The following is a 16359-nucleotide window of genomic DNA, read 5'->3' on the forward strand; positions in this document are numbered from 1 at the left end:
AATTGTTTTTGTAAGATAATTCTAGGAATAGGTGCTGTCATTGTTAAAGAAACATAGTACTTGAAGAACATTGTTTCCAATATCAGTTGTTAAAGGAAATGTATTTTATATTTCTGGCGAATGATGTCATGTAGATTTTGATCAACACTTGTTTCATGATATATTGATTTAAGATGAAGAAACTACACACAGTTTCACATTGTTAATATGTATAGTACAAGAAAAACGTAAACAAAATAGTTCTTTAAAATTTTCATAGCATGTTCTTTTTAATTTCAAGTACCTTTCCTGATGGTTACGAAAGTGACTCAGTGTTAATAAAGAAGACAGGAAACACTGATATTGTGGATCCTGAGCAGCAGAAAGCTTGGTACCGAGAAATACAGCGTGGAGGAGAGATTCCTTTCACGGGGCTTAGGAAGAGAGCACCAGAGAAACCGAAAGGTTAGTTAATTCCATTATAGAGCAATTGCTAAAATATTAAGTACACAATGTTTTAATGTAGTCATAGTACTGAGTTTTATAGATACAATAAAATTGGTTTGTGGTAGTCAGAGCATTGATTACTAAAGATACAGAAAAGTTGTTTCATGGTAAGAAGGATCACAGTAACAAGAGCTACAATAGTTACTTTATTGTGGTCAGTCTTAATTACTGGATACAATGAAATTCTTTGTGGTAGTCTAAGCTTGAAAGGTACTTATTTTGTTAAGGGTCAGGGTTTTAGATTATAAATTATATATTAATCCACTAATGTATATTGGAATAAGTATATGAAATATTCTGTATTCTGAAAATTAAACATTTTATGTGTATTGGTGCCACTTACTTACTTTTTACTTATGTAAAAATATTTGTAAAGTTTAATAACGTTTCTAATGTTATTAGTAGCATCATATCAGCTATGTATACATTTAATTTCTTTCATCAGTAATGGTTCTCTTCTAAAGATACAGTTAAACTTCTTTGAAATGAAATATTTTTCTCTTGAATGTGTTTATAGATTTTTTGTCATACATGTACAAATGAGCAGGTAACAGAAATATTTTATTTCAGTAATTATAATGTTAGCTTCATTGCTCATTTTATGATTAATAGTTATCAGAAAAAAATGTGATTAGATACTGGATTTAATAATTATTCTAACAGCAATGAGATCATGTTATATAAAGAAAAACTCCATGTTTCTTTCATAGTTTTTAAAGCTATTAATAATGTTTATATTATCACAAAACTCAGTTGTTGTTTTTAAGTAATAAACATATACACAAACACACCATTGATCAGCCCAGTGTTATAGTTCAATTACTTATGGAATGTGCTGCCTAAATGATTTTGTTAAATATTTAAAACTGTCAATTTATTTTTGACATTATAACCGTAAGTGAGGATGTACTTTCAATATATTAAATTTTCATCCTCTCTACTTTTAATAAAATATATATATATATTTTAAATCTTTCATTTATCACACATGAAAACTTGATAACAGAACTCAGAAGCTGGGCTGAACATAATGTCAAACAAAAGTCTCTATGAAAAACTATCTTATATGCAGCAAAAAAAAATGTAATGTTTTCTCTATCACAATAATACATTGTTTAAATGCTTTCTTTTCAAATAAAGATTTTCAATTTAAACCTTTAATGATTGGTTACAATTTCATATTTTATTTATTAAAAATGTAAGATAATGATGGTATGAAAACACTGTCATTATTTTACTGTTACTAAATGATATTGGGACATAATATATAGAACAAACATATATTAAAATTAGATTTTAAACTTTATAATAACACTAATTTTTAATGATGTATCCAAGTGGGTATATGTGGTGTTAATAAGCTTTGACCCAATTCTATGCAAGTAATTATTTAAAGGTAAGAAACAGATAATTTGTAATTAATATGCTAGCCAGAATGGATTTCATGCAATCAAATGCTTGACTTGAAAGAAGTGGTTGAGGGCTAGAAAAGTTATATTATTTGCAGGTCAATATACAAGTCACTGAATAATAGTTACAAAATTTTCATTAATTAACAGAAAATGCGGAGTAGTATTCACATGTGTATCTGATTTCAGTTAAAAATTTAGGTTACAATAAAGAAAGGTGTTGAAAAACTATATTAAACAAGATGCCAAGTGTGAGCCACAGTTAGGTAGTGCCTTCAAATAAAAATATTCCAAACAGATATTTAATTTGCGAAATAGTGTAGCTTTAGTTTAAAGTGATTTTTCTCCATAGATGACATGTCTAAAAATGGTGTGGTGATGTGTTTTAAGTTTTCTTGGACTACTAATTGTGTTATTTAACCACAATAAAACTTGCTTGTTATGACAAGTATTAAATATTATCACATTCCTTTTAATATACTAAGGATAAAAAAATATTTTCCTGAATTATTATTATTTTTCAGTATTGGAAGTATAAACATCTTTTGAATTTTCTTTGGAATGTTAACAGAGCATACTTTCTCCTTCTAATAGCTTGACAATTTTGCACAATATATGTTTGCATGGTAAAAGCTCTTGTTTTGATAGCTGTGTTTTTGCTTTTTGTATGTTTTGTTTTTATTATTATTAACTCAGTAATGTTTTTTATTCCAAAAACCTTTAACATTTTGATCAGTGGAAGTTTCTCAGTAAATACTTCAGTATGTTGTTTGGATTGAACAGCCTTTATTTTATAAAGCAATTTGCACTTAATTAAATGTTTATTAGTTGTTTTTTTAAATTTCTCTTTATATTTATTGAAAAAAATAAAATTGTATGCAGTAACGTTTCTATAGGTATTAAAAGCTTGATAATGTTACTAAATCTGTATAAGCTCACTGTGCATGGTGAATGCTGCTGTTACTAACTGATTATAAAAGAATTGTTTGTGACAGAACCGTTGATTGGTCCACCACCACCAACACCCAGGCTTGATGAGGCTGACATCTTAACAGCATATTATCCTAGCTACTCCTGTGAACCAGGTAGGAGAAATAGCTATGCTATGTTAGCTCTTCTGCACTGGTCCTGATGGTTGCTCCTTTCCCTGCCAATCATGTATCTTCTTAACTTTGCTTATTACTTACATAATGTAATGCCCATTGTACTGTTTCAAGGAGAAACACAACTCACTTTGATAAAAAGGAAAAAGAACTGTTGGTGGAGTTTGTGTTTGTTAGTACAGAACAATATAAAGGGAAGTGTCATCTAAAATAAGAAAAGCATTTAATGGAGAAAGTTACTTGGGTTTCTGCATTGAAACCATTACTCACAGTCAGTAACAGATAATGTTTAATCTCAAATTTATAGGGTACTTACAAACTGTCTTCGTAATCTTGTTGTATGTAATGAACGAAAATAAGTATAGTATTTGTTTTTCCAATTAGTTTCTCCATCACTGAAAATAAAAACATTTTTATTTCATATTAGCAGCATATGGTTATCTTTTGGGTTTTTTTTACTTAAGATACAAATACACATTTTTTTACTGTTATTCCCTCTTTATACATCAATATTTTGCTTACTACTGCTAGAAAAAATAATTAACATTATAATGCTACTTTATATTTTTCCCTTCTGCTTTTCCTTTCACTGGAGATAATAAAACATAGTTCTGTGTTTTTGATTTGGTCACTGTGTACAGACTGTGAATTTGATGTTTTATGGTTTTTATCCTTATATCAGAAAACATTACTTTGCAATTTATAGCCATGGGTGCATTACAAGAGATATGGTCAAATCCCACTATATCATTAGCTGCTTAGTTGTTTTTTTCATTGAAAATAGGAACAAATAAGTTAATGTAAGACATTTTCTCCTCTAGCTTCTCCCTCAGCAATGAGTAAAACACTGTTTTCTCACTTTAATAGTAATTGTTTCTACTTCACTGGAAATAAAAGTAATTTAACAAGTTCTTTAACATTTTCTTGCTGAAGATGAAACAATTCAGAGGGTTGACTACCTTTCATTGTCAAAATTATTTTGAGTATGCAAATCAATAAGTCACATAACCAAAACCAATATACAATTGTGATGAAAAGGTATGTTGATGTGTGATGCTGCCAGAAACTGATAACTTTTTGGAAAGATGCATGAGATTTTTTTCCAATGCAAAACATGAATATACTCAAGGCAAAAATCATACTTTGTATTTAATGACATTGGAAAAAAGGAATATAGAATAATTTGAGGAGAACCACCCAAATAAAAGAGGCATGCAATATTGCATACCTAAGCTGTAGACAGTACAGTGTGACATCATGTAATAGGTAAAATTTCACAAACACAAAGAAAGATTATTAGCAACAGTTTTCCACATGATTCAAACAACAGTATATCACATATCCAGTAAGGGTCCTCATCAGGAAGAGCCACATGAATTATGTCCACAGATTGCTTTTAAAATATATTCGTTTAATGAAAAGCAGCTTGAGAATTAAGTGGGTATTGATGTAATTCTATATGAAGAGGTGCCATGTTGCCATGTGAAGTGCCTATGCATTTATGTGCATTCAGGCCATTGAAATGGGTAGTGGGAAACCACTGTCTTTATATGTTAGAGGGCTTAAGGAAAGCTGCAATGTAGGAAGGGTGAACTTTTAACATGGTAGCTTTATGACTGAGTCTTTTGAAGTATAAACTCCTGCAGAGCTATTGTTAAGAATCACAACTACCCAAAAGAGCATGTCTAGTTGTAACAATATAAGGAGACTCCAAAATCATTTCAATATAATACACTGAACCTCTGTATTTCTGTTTATTTTTAGCTTCTCCCCTCACTGTGGATACAAACACAAATTATTTTTATATCACAAGTTTTGGTTTCTTTTTTTAGTTTCCTCCCACCAATACCAGGAATCTGAAGTAAACATTCACTATCGAAGTCCAGTAAGGAACTTGGAGAAAGGTTATATAGAGGAGGAAGAACTGAGACATATACAAGAGGATGCAGTATGTGATGAATGTTATCTTTTTACCTTCCATTAACTTTACTGGTTAACATTAACTATACTCTAAGGAGCCAATGCTCTAAACAACTAGTAACATTCTGAATATGTGATAAAATATTTAAAACCTGGTATATAGTAATTACACAAACATTCTATCTCAACCTTTTTAATATTTATTGAGCTGCTATAAACATACTCAAATAATTCTGCATTTGTACATTTCTAGATGAGGAAATTCTATGAAGAAGAGAAGTACAAAAAGCAACTTCAACAATTGGAAGAAATGGAAAAGCGTCGACATAGTGATAACTTTACGTGAGTCATTATTAAGGTTCTGTCATAGCTTTACTGACTATAGATAGTTTTTATTTTAAACTTACATAAAAAGAAATATGTTTAATTCCTAAAAGTGTTGAACAGCTTGTATGTAAAAACAAGATCAGATACCCATAAAAATGATTTATATTAAAGATATTCTTATGTATTTATTTCAGTCCTTCTCAGAAATCTCCAATTCCATTAAACCGCTATGAAGATCCATTTGGCTCTCCAACAACTCTGCTTCCAAAGACTTTTGAACCTCGTAATGTTGCTCGAGTTCTGTACAATTTTACAGCCCATTCAGCTAAGTAAGATTTAAATATTAACACTGAACAATTTTGTAATTTATACAATTAAGCAAAATTGTCTTAACACATGGCATGTATTTACTAACTTGTTTGGCTGGTAAAGTAAAATTGTCTTAAAATATAGTGTAATATTACTTTTTTAAAATAACAGAAAATTGATTTTATATTATGAATATAAATGCTGACAAAAATTTATGTACTATTACTTTCATAATAAGGAGAAAAGTAAATGAGCATATTTTTATTTTAAATCATGAATGACTTTGTATTAGCATATCTTTGAATAATTAAGTATATAAACTACTGGCCAAAATCTTGAGGCCAATGAACATAAAGAAAAAAATATGCATTTTGCATTCTTAGATTCAACCACTTATTTGATTAGAACTTCAAAAGATGAAAATAAGAAAAGGAAAAATAAAAACAAACAACTTTTTTAGCATTTAATAGGGAATATGTAAACACTATGAAATTAGCCTAAATACTAGCCAGTCAAAAGTTTAAGACCATACTGAAACGAAGCATTAATTGATAAACACATAACGAAATTTAGTCATTTGTGTTCAAGTATTAGTGTTGTCAGCATCTCCCACTGACATCTCCTGTGTTACATTGGGTAAAAACATGGTAAAGGCTAAAATGTTGACAGAGTTTGAACGTGGCAGAATATCGAGCTGCAAAAGCAAGGTCTCTCTCAATGTGCTATTGCTGGTGAGATTGGGCGTAGTAAAACTGCTGTTGCAAATTTCTTAAAAGACCCTGAGAGATAGGAATAAGAATTTCAAGTGGTCGACCCAAGAAAATTTCGCTGGCGTTGAGCAGGAGGATTCGGACGGGTTGTCCAGCAAGACACCAGCCTATCGTTGAACCAGATTAAAGCCCTTATGGACACAGAATGCAGCTCAAGAACAATAAGATGGCATCTACGAGAGAAAGGCTTTAAAAACCATAAACATCTTCAAAGGCCACGCCTCCTTCTACACCATGAAACAGCTAGGTTAAACTTTGTTTAGAAGCACCGAACATGGGACATAGAAAAGTGGATGAAGGTTTTGTTCTCTGATGAGAAAAATATTAACCTGGATGGTCCAGATGGCTTCCAACGTTACTGGCACAATAAGGATAACCCGTTGGAGACATTTTCTATATGACACAGTGGTGGAGGTTCCATCACAATCTGGGATGCTTCCTCCTTCCATGGAACAATGGAGCTTCAGGTTATACAGGGGCGTCAAACAGCAGCTGGCTACATTTGCATGTTGGAGCATCCTTATTGATCGAAGGCCCTCGCTTGTGTGGAAATGACTGAATCTTTCAACAGGACAACACTGCAATCCACAATGCCCACAGGAAAAACGACTATACAGGAACTATACCCCATTGAAAATGTTTGGGGGTGGATGGCAAGGTAAGTCTGTAGAAATGGACGTCAATTCCAAACAGTGCATAATCTTCGTGAAGCCATCTTCACTACTTGGAATACCATTCCAGCCAGCCTTCTGCAAACACTTATATCGACCATCCCAAAGCCAATGTTTGAAGTTATTCGCAATGACGGTCGTTCAACTAACTACTAATAACTCTTGTTTGGCATTTCCTGTCCTGTTTAGGACTTCTTTTTGGTATGGTATTAAACTTTTGACCAGCTAGTATTTAGGCTAATTTCATAGTGTTCACATTTTCCCTATTAAATGCTAAAAGAAGATTTTTGTTTTTATTTTTCCTTTTCTTATTTTCATCTTTCGAAGCTCTACTCAAATAAGTGGTTGAGTCTAACAATGCAAAATGCAATTTTTTTGGTGTGTGTGTGTGTGTGTATATATATATATATATCCAATTTTTAGAACTTTATATCACTGTGACTAGGATCTTGTCTCAAATGCAGTATGTTCACTGAAGTAATTTTTAATTTCTCACTTTTTCTTCCTGCTGAAAATCAATCTTCAGGGAGTTAACTGTGAAGAAAGGTGACATTGTCTATGTAATAAAAACGATCAATAAAAACTGGTTCTTAGGAGAACATCATGGAATGGAAGGGATGCTACCATTCAGTTATGTAGAGGTAAGTTTCTATTTAATGTGAACTCAAAGTAATTTTTCAAGTATAACATTAATTTTTTTAATCTTGTGTTTTAATTTTGTTTTATTAGCATACACAGAATGAGAGGTGGGTGATTTAATCCCAGTAATCAATTACTTACAAGCAGTGATTACATTAATTAGTGTGATTTAAACTAGTCAGTTAACTGAAATTACAGTTTCCAATCATTACTGTCTTCAAATTATTCAATTAATAAAAATATTGCTGCTAAACTCACTTGTCCATTTTTTTTGTTATTAAAATCCTACTAAGACTATCTGCTGCTGGTCACACCTGCTGTCTTTTATTTATTTACTAATAAAATATAACTTTAATGAAGCCCATTGATTAGCAAATATCACTAACGGTCCAGCTTTACTTAGAATAGATGTTGTAAATAATGTGAGAACAGTCTTAGTAGATGCATGAAGGATGAAGCAAGATATTAAACTACCACAAATGTTATTTGGTCTGTTTGCAAGATTAGTAATATTAAAGTGATTTTTATGGAAAAGTAAATACATTGCTAATAAGTGTCAAAATAAGTGAAGTGCATGTTGATTGCCTTTCCAACAGAGATCTTACTTGGTCCATATTACAAGTAAATAGTTTTGTAATTGGTATGTTATTAATCTTGTCAGGGTTACATTTATGAAAAATGTTTTGTTGTTGATACTGAAAGCTGAAGTACTAGGTTTCAGTTTTATACGACAACTAATTACATTTTCTTTTAACAGAAACTACAATGACTAATATTTATAGGTATATATACAGATAGATAAGATATTTTTAGAAAAAATTAATGCTGATAGAGTTAAGTAAATTAAATGAGATGATTTAGTTAATATAAATAATAATCCTGAAATAAATAATTTATTAATAATATTTATCCACTATAATTAGAAATTGAAAATACTTCAATATCTAATACAGAAGCACATTATTTAGATTTGGAAATTAAATCAATTGATAAGGATATCAATATAAATATTTTTGATAAAAGAACATATTTTGCATTTCCAATTTACCCTCTTTTAATAGTAATGTACCATACTCTGTTATAATCATTATAACTTTGCAATTATTCAGATATTATAAAATTTGTAATATATTACAATATTTTATTATTAGTATTGAAATACTGATACAAAAATGAGTAGTTAATGGTTTTAATAAAGAACCTTTAAATAAAATTATTTAATTATTTTTAATTATGATTAAGGTCATTTAACAACTTGGCACTACTTTTATGTGCATGCACACCTTACTGCATATAAAGGCTTACTTAGAGCATGATAGTTACAATAGTCTTAATGGGTGGTGATTGGAAGTTGAACTAGTATAATTAACTTATTGGGCTTACCAGTAAGTGCCATTCTACCATAATGATGGCTGGAATGCTAACTTCAAGAGGTAAGGTTATGTAACTAATTTATCCCCAAATGGCAGTACCTTATTTTTCAATTGATATTTTCTTCTTTATTTTGGAAAGCAGTCACTTTCCTACAACTGTCTGCAGGCAGTGAAGGATGATATAGATGTAAGACATTGTGGGTTTAAGTACCCACATCTTGGACTACTAATTTTTATTTCTATATATGTTATTTCTATTACTTTTTTTTTGCATGTAAGACTGATAGACAGTGCATCACCACAGCAATGTGGGTCCTATTTCAGTCACCTCCAAAACCTAAGATATATTTTATATCCCACATTATAGCAAGTATCATGGGATCTTTCCAATTAGTGCAGCATTTTTTATTTTGGCTTGTTTTTGGTTATAGCAAACTAATATATATGTGTATATAATGGAGTAAAATTATGAACTTTTCTCTTGGTAAACAAAGGATTTCAATAAAGATAATTTTTTTGTGTGGAATACTTGAATAAAATAATGATAGTATTTCATACTCACTTGCATCAACAAAAACACCATTACTGAAAGCAGTTGAATTATACATATAGTAAATGTTAAAGTTTCTCTTCACTTTCCTAGTTAATACCACAAGAAACTGTGAAACTCCAGCCCAAGAGGACCAACACAGAAGGAAATGGTGTGGCTAAGTACAATTTTGTTGCCCAAACACCACTAGAGCTTCCTTTGTACAAGGTATGCACTTCATTTGATTAAACTAACACAATTATTAGCTACCGAAGTCTGTTCCCCACATAAAATTTACTGTACCTTAATTAATTGCTTAGAAAGTTTTTTAGTTTTTTTAAATCCTACAAGTTATCAGAAATCTACCTTCCAAATACTACTACTTCTGTTAAACTTTACTGTAAATTGAATACTCTGTAAGGCATTATAGGTATAAAGAGTTAATTATAATGTAAAATACTTAATTGAGGGCCACAGATGTTAAATGCAACTTGTGTAGTTTAAGATATAGAAGTAATTTCGATGAATAAAAGCTAAAGGATAACAGTTACGTGATTAGTGTAGCTTGAAAGTCATAATGCTATACAGTAAAAAAAAAGCACTGCTTCACTGTTTGTAACAGATGTTTCAAGGCTTTTGCCCATAAACTTGCTAATTTTGAATGTAGCTACATCCAATAGAGGAATACCAGAAGAATGTGGGTCTAGCTTTGCAGCAAGCTTTCTTTATGTTCAGAATCACAATATCCCTGAAGCTGAATCCAACACCTCTCAGTTATGTTTTAGGGATAAGATTAAATATAACGTAGTGCTGCAGTTGGTTAATTTAAGATTAATTAGGTTAATAATGGACTATTGTTTTATAATTAACTGTAACATTCATGATGATGAGAAACCCACTTAAAGTAAAAATATATCTCAGGATGGCTGGTATGGGTATTAACACTTTTACTAATAAAGCAGAGAACAATGTTTCAACCTTCTTAGGTCATCATCAGAAGGTTGAAACATTGTTCTCTGCTTTATTAGTAAAAGTGTTAATACCCATACCAGCCATCCTGAGATATATTTTAACTGTAACATTGTTGGTAAACATCCTTGCACTTTTTCCTCTGTATATTTAGATTCATTAAACTTTATTTAAAGATTTTTAACATACTAAACCAGTTATTGTGGTATTGACAATGCCAAGTTACAAATTTAACTCTGTGTACACGAGTTTGGTTATTTTGATCAAAATTATAAACACCATGAAACTATACACTAAAACTTTTAATTTAAATTGAACACAAAAAATCAGATTTTTTAAAGTTTCAGGTCATCCCTTAAGTAATGGCTGATTTTAGGTTCAGCAAAAGAGAAAGGATTTCAAATGCTTTTAATGTTATTTAATCAATTATATATGTTCCATTATTATTATAATTCCCTTCCTGCCAATGATTCACAAGCTTCTGAATGCCACTTCTATAAAATTCTTAGGGTTTGGAGGAAAAGAATGTAGAGAGGGTAGTTTTGACATCTTCTTTTCCATCAAGATAGTTCTACAAACTTTGGAATAGATGATAATCAGATGGGGCAAAGTCTGAAGAATAAGGAGGATGTGAAAGTTTTTCCCAGTCTAGCTCTTCAGTCTTTGCAGATTTGTTGTGTTACACAAGGATCACCTTTACGGTTGATCAAAGCAGACCACTTTTCTTTCAGTGCAACATTTAAGCGCTCTAACTGTTGATAGTAGAAATCTGATGTAATCGTTACATTGAGTGACAGCAACTCAAAGTGAATCACACCAACAATATCCCACCAAATGCTTAACAAGACTTTCCTAGGGTGGAGGTCCATTTTGGACCATGCTTTAGCCAGTTGATGTGCACTGAGCCATTGTCTGCGGCTCTTAACATTTTTATAAAATGTCCATTGTTCATCTCCAGTCACTAACCTGTCCAAAAAAAGTGAGTTATGTTCACGAGACTGCAAAGAAGTGCAAATGCCCACTCTTGACAGAAGCCAACCTTAGAGCAAGTCATGGGGGACCCACTTTCCAAGTTTTGACACCTTTCCAAGCTGTTGTAGATGATGGTGAATTGTTGAATGGGTTGAATTAAGCTTCTGTGCTAGTTCTTCAAGTGTTATGCACAATTTTCATCAAGTACAACCAGGAACAAGTTATCATCAAACTCAACAGGACGACCTGAACATGGCACATCGCTTAAGCTGTAGTCACCTGATCTGAACTTTGGAAACCACCTTCAACATTTTCTTTCATTGAGAGATTCTGCACCATAAACACCTTGAATGTTTCATGTAGTTTCTACTGCACTATTGCCTTTTTTTAAACTCATAAAGCATTATATGCCTAATGTGCTCCTCAGACACATCCATCTTCATAATGGTTTATTTGATTAATGATCTGAAAAAGTGGTGTTGGGTTATTTTCTTTTATTTGTCTGAACATTTTTATACACGTCCTACTATGTATTTTAGTCACTAAACCATTCTACAAATACAAATATGATAAAGTGGATAGTATAGTATCATGTTTGAATTTCACAAGAAATTGCTTTAGGGCTGTCTGCACTAGCCATCTCTAATTTAAAAGTGAGAATAGAGGGAAGGCAGTTATTCAACACCACCCACAACCAACTCTTGGACTACTCTTTTACTAACAAACAATGAGATTGACTGTCATGTTCTAACATTCCTGCAGCTTGCAAGTTAAGCTCCCTAATCAGTAGGCCCCATTTAGCATCACAGTTGAAGTGGTTATTGTATACAGGACTTCAGGTGATTTACTTAGCACAGCTTGAGGTTGCCTTCTCTTTAGGATGGAAAAACATCATTAGATAAAGCTGCACAACTTTTCAATGCAAGTCTACACACACCTGGGACATCTCAGATTGACTATTCGTTTTTATTAATTACTTAAATTAACATCATTTTATATGATCTAAAGCTACAAATTTTTTATACAAGTTTATGCGAAAATAACAAGTGTTATTATAGCAATATTCCATTGCTATATATTGTACAACTAGACAATAAAATGTTATCGAACAAAGTGAAGGTTTAATATAATCTATATCGTACATTTAGGTAGTTTGTAAACTTACTGTTCTTGATTTTAAGGGACAGGAGTTGGCACTGATTCAAAGGGTAGATAAGAATTGGTACGAAGGAAGGACAGGAAATAAGAGGGGGATTGTCCCTGTTTCTTACATTGAAGTACTTAAAGAACCTGATAACTCAGGTGAGGAACAATCATGTATAATACTGCTGTTGTATGTAGTAGGATAAAATTTCTCAGATTTGTTCTTCGTAAACTTTTAATTTAATATTCATTGAATCTGGTAAGAATTAACTATAACAATAATGTTTATGTTAATAAACTTATTTATAAGCTGAGAAAATGGAATAGTGTTAATCAGTTTTTCCATATAGTTTTCAATAAAGCTTATTGTATATCCAACAGACTAATTTGTAATTTATCAAGTTATGAATATTTTACTGAAATGAAGTAATTATGCTACAAACTGGAAATTTGTTACTCATGAGCATGTATAATTTGACTTAATATGGCTGAGTCAGATCCAAAGATTAGCTTGTATGTGAATTAAATGTGCTTAAATGGTAAATTATTTTAGAATATGTATACTCTAATTTCATGTGGATCAAAGTACATATGAAATATAATTTTCTTCAGTTAAACTGTTTTATCATATATTATGAAAAGTACCTATTCTTATACAAAGACAGCAATGCTAAGGGGTCACAATTTTACTAGTGTTTCTTGAAGAGCATTAAAATGTTGAGTTTGAAAGGAGTTGGATGCATTTTATTTTGTACTGGACAGTTATTTTTTTCTGATTTTGACTTACAATATCAACGATTTTATAAATGGCTTCTTGCAGAAAACCTTACATGTTGAGTGAAGATGAGATAATTACTGAATTATTCGATGATAATTTATCAGATCTTCCAAGTGAAGGTGAAGATTCTGATGTGAATCATTCTGACAGTTACTATCTACAGTGATATTTTTAGACTTTCAAAAATATGAAAAGTTGTGTTCTCAACTGATTCTGTTGTGATAATAATTGGTCAGAAAGAGATATTCCACTGAACTTGGAAATATTTGAAGGGAATCCAGGGGACACTTAACTCCATCTGAACCCAAAAATATTGCTGCTGTGCTAAGTCTAACATTTGGTGATGACTTGTTTGAAATATTTTGTCAGGAAATGTGCATCTACCATAATCAAACTGCAAAAAAAACAACATAGAATGCTGTCTGAAGGACTTCAGTGGTCTGAAGTTACACCTACAGACATGAGGAAATTCCTAGGTCTTATCTACTAATGGGACAGACAAGGAAATAACTGAAAAGATTATTGGTCAATGGATATTCTTTTGATTAGCTCAATATTTTTGTAGATAATACAGCAAAACAGATTTGGACATTTTGGCACTTCAGTGATAATCAGAAAGTGGATGAGTCTTCAGGCAGTATTGGATTATCTCCTCAATAGATTCAAGGCACTATACAAAGAAACAGTTTTCATTGGATGAGAATATGATTCCATAGAGCAGACTATCTAAAATTCTGAACATACAAGCCTGCAAAAATTGTAAAATATGGCCTGCAGATGACAATGGTGTATGAGAGTGACACAGATTATATTTATATTTACAACATGGAGATTTATACTGGTGAGGGGAAAAAATTGGAGGAAAATATTTTTCAGTTCTTTCTCCCAATCTTGGATGGTGGCACAACGTATCTCAAGACAATTATTACTACAATACTTCCATTGCAAACCTGTTCATAGAACATAAAACAAGAGACTGCAAAACAATCAGAGTTAATAGAGGGTAGCTGCCAAGCTTGAAGTTTCAACAATGAAAAAAGGTGAAACTGCTTCATGTAGAAAAGGTTATGTTCTCATAGTTAAAATGGAAAGAAAAGAGAAGTTTAAAATATAATTTCATCCATCCTTGACTCATCTGTTTCTGCTACAATAAAACAAAACAGAATAACAGAAGAAATAAAACAAACCTGTGTTCTCCAATACAATACCAATATGAAAGATGTTGATCATACAAATTGGTACCACTCATACTTCACCATTCTCAGAAAAACAGTGAAATGAACATAAAATATAACACTTTTATTCATATAGATTATACAAAGCTCTGAACCAACAGAAAAAAATAAAATATGAGCAGTTACTCCTCTCTGTTCCAGGAGAATTGATTACTGACATAGATAAAGAAGGCTTACTGAAACTGGAGGGACAAACCCAGTCGATCAACAGAAGAGACAAGGAAGGATCTCTCAGGAAAACTGTCTGTTGACATTAAGTAGCATAGTCCTATATTCATTTCATCTACAGAGAAAGAAATTTCCTATGGCTTGTAGAGATTGTATTACCCATGAGAAAAGAAGTGAAATGTAATACATATGCACGTTTTGTACAGTTCTACTCCATATAGGAAAATGTTTTACAAGATCCCACACTTTAAATATTTACTAGGTGTCTTAATGTACATTCTCTGTAAGTTTCATATAAATAAAAATATAGTTGAGTTATGCACAAAATAAAATGCATCCAACTCGTTTCAAACTCAACGTTTTAATAACTATCACACAAAGATGTTCTGCTAGAAACACGTGACCCATCAACAATGTATTAATAGCAGTCAAAATCTTTAAAGTTAAAAGGAAAAAGAAAAAAAATGATCTTAATTAACAATTTATCTGTTTTAGCTAATATCAATTTTGGTTTAAATTGTCTAGCAATACATTCTTTGTCACCCAAGGCTCCTCTGGATCCTACATTGTAAGTACTCAGCATCTTGTTCTCTTGAAACATTCAACCATATATTACTTTCATGTTTTTTACACAGAGAAAAAGATTTCCTGGAATTCAAGTGTTTTGAGGAAACTAGATTAAATTTAAAAATGAATAATAGAAGCATTTCATTAAAAAGTACACTACTCACAAAAATTGAGAAATAACGTGTGTTTTTTTTAAAGGGAAAACGGAGACATATTGAATATTGATAAAATATGTTTATTACATATATCACAGGTAAACAATACCAAGAAAGTTGAAAAATTTATTTACAAATAAAAACAACAAAAGTGCCACTATTTGGCTACACAAATAACAAAGAAAAAAATAACTTAAGAACAAAACTGTAGTAACTGATAGGCACTCCTCTTTTGGAGATAACTTCTTTTTACCTGTTCCCCACACCATTTATGACATTTCATATGACTTCTACAAGCAGTAAAGTCCACTCCTTGATGAGAGCAGCTCTTTGCTTCTGGACCATCATAGGAGCAGGTTGTTACTCTCTAACTGCTCTCCCTAGTAAGTCCCACACATGGTCAATGAGATTTAGGGCCATTTACTTAGTAGGCCAGTCCAGTACCTATATTTATGCATGATCCTGGTAGTGTGAGGCTAGATTTCTGTTGTTAAACAAACTCTTCTCTCCTAGCACCAGCAAAAGGGGCAAACAATGGGTAACAGGATCTCATCCATGTAATGACTTCTTTCAGATACTCTCCCATCTCTCACATAGGGGTATACAGGGCTGAATTGTCTCTTTTATGTCTCCAGACCCTCACATGTCAATCAAAAATTTCAAAGTTTATGTTTCAGGTATCTTATTACCTTCAAAGTTCACTTCATAACTTTCCAAGAGATTTATGTATATTATGTAATTATGTAAAACTATATAATCAGTTAATAGCATTAACCATATAAAAGAGAAAATAAGAGAAGATTTGTAAGATTTCACGTTAGAAATTCTGACTACTA

The 16359-nt window shown here is 31.5% G+C and overlaps 1 protein-coding gene across 14 annotated transcripts in view; it reads left to right on the plus strand.

Moving 5' to 3' along the window:
• LOC143229560 (uncharacterized) overlaps positions 1 to 16359 on the plus strand; it is a 135618-nt gene that overhangs the window by 116228 nt on the left and 3031 nt on the right. For 11 of the 14 annotated variants that reach the window (XR_013015942.1, XM_076462068.1, XM_076462059.1 and 8 more), the window contains 9 exons: positions 281 to 444; positions 2876 to 2980; positions 4831 to 4946; positions 5172 to 5260; positions 5440 to 5574; positions 7522 to 7636; positions 9651 to 9764; positions 12659 to 12779; positions 15327 to 15369. Coding sequence is in view for 13 of the 14 variants with exons in the window: in XM_076462068.1 (XP_076318183.1) it covers positions 281 to 444; positions 2876 to 2980; positions 4831 to 4946; positions 5172 to 5260; positions 5440 to 5574; positions 7522 to 7636; positions 9651 to 9764; positions 12659 to 12779; positions 15327 to 15369 (1002 nt within the window). In the remaining variant the exon portion in view is untranslated. The remainder of the gene's footprint in view (positions 1 to 280; positions 445 to 2875; positions 2981 to 4830; positions 4947 to 5171; positions 5261 to 5439; positions 5575 to 7521; positions 7637 to 9650; positions 9765 to 12658; positions 12780 to 15326; positions 15370 to 16359) is intronic. The other 3 variants (XM_076462064.1, XM_076462065.1, XM_076462061.1) reach the window with 2 other exon arrangements.

This window comes from Tachypleus tridentatus, chromosome 10 (genome assembly GCF_004210375.1).
Source record: "Tachypleus tridentatus isolate NWPU-2018 chromosome 10, ASM421037v1, whole genome shotgun sequence".
Classification (NCBI taxonomy): Eukaryota; Metazoa; Arthropoda; class Merostomata; order Xiphosura; family Limulidae; genus Tachypleus; species Tachypleus tridentatus.